At 39.7% G+C, this 6000-nt stretch overlaps 1 protein-coding gene across 2 annotated transcripts in view; it reads right to left on the bottom strand.

The window, feature by feature from the left end:
* Window positions 1–619: 619 nt before the first annotated feature.
* Window positions 620–6000, bottom strand: part of LOC124872536 (3'-5' RNA helicase YTHDC2) — a 62700-nt gene continuing 57319 nt past the window's right edge. For both annotated transcript variants that reach the window (XM_047372657.1, XM_047372658.1), the window contains exons 28-31: window positions 2507–2678; window positions 1940–2149; window positions 1461–1643; window positions 620–1163 (exon numbers count right to left, since the gene is read on the bottom strand). In XM_047372657.1, the coding sequence (XP_047228613.1) occupies window positions 1092–1163; window positions 1461–1643; window positions 1940–2149; window positions 2507–2678 (637 nt within the window). In that variant the 3' untranslated portion in view covers window positions 620–1091. The remainder of the gene's footprint in view (window positions 1164–1460; window positions 1644–1939; window positions 2150–2506; window positions 2679–6000) is intronic.

Here is a 6000-nt window from a genome sequence, read left to right as displayed (position 1 = left end):
AATACGTGTTTGATGCTGAAAAACCTGTCTCCCTTATAAGGCTAAATTAATAAAGCTGATTGAATGGTTATCATTGTTCTCTTTCTGTAGAAAATAAAATTTTTCGTTAAAGGACAAAATGAGTCCTAGGATTAAAAATACAGTAAAAACCTAAAACACATATTTGTTGCCATATATCACTGTTTGGATGACTTAGCAGGTTTATATTGGTGATTTATGTTTCAGTGGGCCTATATTTACATCTAATCATATGCACATTGAAAGATAACCTGATTTTACCCAGGTAGCAGAGGGGGGTGCAGGGAGGCTGAGATGGAGGTTACAGCTGGGACAGGTCACCAGCCAATCAGAGTTAAATGAACTCCATCCTGTATAAAAATATCTAAATTAAAAAGAATCATTTAGAAAGTGGATTTTACCTCAAATTCTGACATCCTTCTTTTTTTCGTATGTACACATGAAAAAGAGTATTCAAGAAATGAGGAACTTGAATATTAGCTTAATGACATCTCATGACACTTAATTCTAGGAGATATCAGGGTAATGTTGAATGAGCAAAACAAAGGTTATCCACAACAGGAAAACGACATATTTGAGCCAAGAAGTAATTATTTCAATACAGCATTTAAACAGATCTTTATTGAACGAATATCTAATGTGCTTTAAATAGAAGCAAGTCAAATAAAAACAGGGTCATTCCAACAATTAGAATAAACTATATCATTCAAAAACAACAGCAGATGACTAAATCCTGTATATCTACAGAGACACATTCTTTGTTCTTGTAAACATACTGTGAGGAATTCCAAAATGAATCTCTTTTCAAACACTTCTAACACAGAATGAGAAGTTCTTGAAGAGGTTAAACCTAAAGTTTGAACTGAGAACAGTATCAAGGACGCCAGCTGTTCTCTCTCTGTGGAAGCAGTGAGCTTCTCCTTCAGTGTTTGGTTATCAGGTCTGAACTGGTGGTGCAGGACACTTCAGGTGAGATAGAAACAAAACATGGCAGATGCGCAAAATTAATGCTCTGAGCGCTGAGAAACACAGAGTAAGGATCTCTGTTAGTATTAGTCAAGAGGAGTCCAACGTTAATGAAGCTGATTCCCAGAGTTCCTCTCCCACAGTGACAGAAGCTGGCTACCAGCTTGCTGCTCCAACTCCTACATGACACAAAAATATCCAGAAAATTAAAACCTTTCCAGCTTTCATTTTAATGGTTTATTAGCATAATTATGTTTGCTTATTCTAACACAACCTAGTAATGAGAAACTCAGTTGTGTTAACCACTTCATACTTTAAATCGCAGCACTCCACTTAACATTTCCTCTAGTTCTGTCAGTCTGCAACTATTGTATCTGTAGCAAGCAGCTGCTACAAAAACTTAAAGCCTTTACTTATCATTTGTCCAACTTGACGTGTTTATGAAGCAGTACAAATGGAATATCAAGCAGTCTCACCTGTCCATCCCTGCTGACCTGAACTCTCTTGTTGTCATTCCATGGGTTGAGAATGTGTTGGGTGCAGGGGAAAGGAAGACTCTCTTTATGAATCCACTCTACGTTGAAAACTCCTCCAAGCCCCATGAAGCCCCAGTCCTGACAGCTGTCCTGGCTGACGATGGATGTCATGCGAGCGTAGCCCTGGAAACCAAACGTGATAGGTTTCGTTATTGAAAAAAATAACGTTTTGGGATGGCATCTTTACAGTTAGGGTCATTTTTAGGAACAATCCCAATACTTATTTCTGACATGTCCTTATTGGTATGTTAAGTCACTGAGTCACTTTTACATAAATGTTTTTATTCTTCAATGACTGTGAAAAGTAAGGAAACCTTAATGTAATAATATGGGTTGGTTAATGTGACTGACAATTGTCCCATACTGAAAGAAATCTAGAAAAGTAAACAGGACTAACATGGTCAGCTGCAGTCAGATACCTGAAAGTGTCCAGAGCCCTGGACAGAGAAGATGAGAATGATGAAGCTATTTCCCAGGAAGGCTTGGGTGAGTTTGGTCTCGTTGCTTGGTGTTGTAGACCAGATACCTTTCTGCTGGGAAATTTCTATGTTTCTGATGCTGTTGCTCTTCATAATGAAATATCGGACCGATGAAAGAGCAGGCTTCTGGGACACAGGTTTTAAGGTCAGCTGGGAAGAGGACAGGTAAAAAATAGCTGTTTTAAACTCCTAAAATATTCCATTCATACATCCAGTTCACAGCTGTGAATGAAGTTTAGATGAGTAAGGTCAGGTTGGAATATGAAGAATAAGTAACTCAGTCTAAATTGGGGAGGGGAATTATTCTTTTCCAATGGTCAGATAAACCATGACTGTTATTCACTAAACACATTTTGTTGTCTTCTGGCAACACTAGAATTATGACTGAATGTTTGCTTGATTTCCAATTTTTATGCAGGACACCAAGGGACATCTAAAGGGCCAATGAGGCCCGCGGGCTCTGTGTGATGGTGGAGAAGCCAACACTGCTTGGCACACAATAGATACCTTCCTGGAGGAGGAAGGGCAGAGCGATTCAGGATGCCCGTCCAGAGCCGAAGAGCAAGAAGAACTACTGGAAGAAGAGGGATTATCCCAAAGCTTCTTTATGGCCAGGGAGACGTCATCTCTGCTGTGGCTGGTAGTCTTGGGCAGGTCTGGGGACGGCATTTGGCAAGGCCTGTGGGGAAGTTATTAAGAGTTAAAGAGGGTTAACCAAATTGTAGGCAAATGTAAGCATAACCAACAATCCTAAACACGTATACTTCTGTCACTGTTTATCTGCCTTAAGTTTCTCTGGTATATAAAGATACAACATTTTAATTAAACTAAATAACACTCCAGTATCACCTTTTAGTACATCTGATGCTGAAGAATACATAATGGGATCTCCAGCTTAGTAAAACTGCTACATTTGTTTGGAGTATGATGAAAAATTCTATGACATTAATCTCACTGGCTTAGAGAGGCCATTTATCCTCCCCAAACAATGACCTGCAGTCCTTGTTTTTAGCCTTTAGTGTCAATGTCTGTTACATTAACAGAAAAATTGGGCGTAAGAAAAGTTAAACACAGGAAGACAAAGCACCACTTGACCAAGACCTTTTTAAGACCACTCAGAATTAAATTTATTGCCAACTTCACAGCCATACTAGCAAAATTATGAAGGATATAATGGAAAATCAGTATGTATTTTAAGCCTTAGAAAATAATGACTTGCCTAGTCCTTAAATTAAACCTTTTATTGTATTTAGCTTTGATATGTAAAATGTGTAATATACAAGCTTCTATGTGAAGTGAAGGTATTCAGTTAAAAAAAACATCAACAAATAACAGCCACAGAAGCTCTGCACCCTTGGCTGGAATCTGTTCATCCAGGTTCTTGAGTTCAGCCATCTTCTCCTTGTGGCATCTTCTGAAAGCATTGGACTTAGTAATGAGCTCTGGCATCTTGCTTGCCCTCAGCCTCATCCGCTAACTTGTCAGCATCTCTGACCAGACCTCCAGACATTTCCTGGATGGCTCTTCTACTCTTTTTAAGTTGCTCCAGGTGTTCCTTCGAGGCCCTTCTCTTCTGGCCCTTTGCCTCAGATTCCTTCTTTCTTCTCTCATTCTCAAGATGGAGTCTGTATGTGGTCCTGGCTGCTGCAACAGAGGACTGAAGCTCCGGTGTGAGGGGGACCAATGACGATGTCCAACTGGATATATCAGACCTCAACTTCTTAATTGATGGAGAACCCCATCTCCACTGTAGCCTGGCCATGAGAAAGGAGCAAAAGCTTTTTAGGAAAGCCCAGAGCACTGGGTAGGGCTCACTGATGTCCAGCCTCTTCTCCATGGGCTTGAAGGAGAGGAACTCCTCATTCCAAACCTCCAGGAACAGAAACTGTGAAAACTGCTGGATGATTAGATCACCTGTAGAAAGACTGAATAAAAAAGTATTTAAAAGTAGTAATGGTGATATGTAAATACAGGCATATATAATATTATCAATAATCCAATAATATGCACTTGCCTTGTTTTGTGGATTGCATGCCTAAGTTAAGATGTTAATCAAAAATAATATAATAATTATGTACCAGCAGCAACACCTCCTGGAGAAACGTTTTGACTAGACACTTCATCTTGCCCTGTCACAAGTCTGGATCTGAATACATCATGGCTGGGTTAAGACATGTCATCTGTCTCACACTCGGGTAAGTCGGGGGGCTATTCTCCTGAATCTTTTTCACCATTCCTTGTTGAACTGGAGGATAGAAAGCCCCCCTACGATGGGTCTGCTCTGCTGCTGGAGTTCCTAAACATGCAAATAGGCACCAACTTAAGTAAATGTTTTCCTCTCTCTGTAAATGTCTGTATTCCTGGGCAGCAGCTTTATTATTTATTTTTATACATTATCAAATAAATCCGTCTCAGCAGTAGTGCTATGTGCTGGTTGTGAATAAAGGATGATTAAAAATAATATTCACAGTGCGATGAAAACATTCACCTCATCTCCAGCAGCTCAGCCATGTTGTTTCCAATGAAAGGCAGCACAGGCTCATCAGTCTGGTATTTGGTGAGGAAAGGTGTCATGCTTCATGAGACGCCTTGAAGAAATGCAACTTGGCCGGGATGAGAGAGTCTTTGGTTGCTGCCACCATGGTGACGTAGGAAGAAGTCCCAGGGTGGGGGAGCTTTTTAGTTGTAACAGCCTCGACATACTTCATCATGTCTGGGCAGATAATAAGGGCCCTCTCCACCACTGGGTTCTCAACCCAGCAGAGGCTACAAAAAGGCAGAGCGAAGACTTTGGATTTAGTGAGATTACAGAAATCCTCTCCTCTTGCAGGCACATTGTGTGCAGAGCCTTGAGAAACATCTCTATGTGCCAACCAGTGAATCCATACTTGAAACTATTGTGAAGAGTATTGAGGCTGCAACTCCCCACCACTAGCAGCTGAGCCTCCCCCCCCCCAAACTGTTCTGCATGCTCTTGCTGCAGCATCTAAAAAAAAAAAAACGTTGGGCCCATCCATGGACACAGAGACCATCTTTCTCAAATCAAGGTCACATACGCATTCCTATAGGAATCAAAAGCTAGTTTTAGCATAAAGTGCACATAGGTATGTATTGTTGTATTACATACATGTTAGTTAGCAGTGATGGACAAAGTACATCCTTTATTTACGTGGAAGTACTAATACCTCACTGTAAAAATATTATGTAAAGCATTGAAAATGTTACTTGGGTAAAATGTGTATAATTTGGAAAATGTTAAAGTGATTAAAGCAGAATTAAATAAACAAATGGTGGAGGTAGAACTATTCTGTATCACACTGCAATCAATAATTTTTACTATGGAATAATCTGGTAGTTATTTTCTCAATTAATCGATTGTAAAAAAAAAAAGAAGACAAGGTAATAAAATGGTGAGAAATGTCACATTTGCCCAGAGCCCAAAACCTCAAAACCATTACAAATACATCCAAATAAAAGGAAAATCTTAAGTTCTTCAAATCTTTGAAACTGGAACCATGAAATGAAACTTAAATGACCAACATTAAATGTTTCTGTCAATCAACTAAAATACTAGCTGTCCACAACTGTTAACATTACTTAGTAACTTAACAGGCTGCATGAATTTTGAGCTTCTCTAACAGTTCAAACTGAATCCATTTTAGGCTACACTGTGAGGACAGGTTGTGATTAAGCATAATATAAGTTCGTCTGAATGATACTTACTTTAACATGTTCGAGCAAGTCCACCGCTGTTGCCTCACCCATATACTGGGACCCAAAACATCTTGACCGGACCTAGACACCGACCCAGTAGCGCAGGTCTGTTGTTGTGTCGAGGCTTTCATCAAACATGACAAAAAGCAGGTGGCCTCGCTGACTTGGCCAGTCAGCTGTTTAGTGATGAACAGAGCCAGACCAAATTTGATGTACGCAGTTTTATTGTATCCATATGTGAAATTAGCAGTTGGGAAACATTGTTTTGAATATTGCGCTAATTTGTT

This window comes from Girardinichthys multiradiatus, chromosome 8, assembly GCF_021462225.1.
Source record: "Girardinichthys multiradiatus isolate DD_20200921_A chromosome 8, DD_fGirMul_XY1, whole genome shotgun sequence".
In the NCBI taxonomy this organism is placed as follows: domain Eukaryota; kingdom Metazoa; phylum Chordata; class Actinopteri; order Cyprinodontiformes; family Goodeidae; genus Girardinichthys; species Girardinichthys multiradiatus.
Note: the sequence above shows the minus strand (reverse complement) of the source record. Positions and strands in the feature narration are given on the sequence as shown.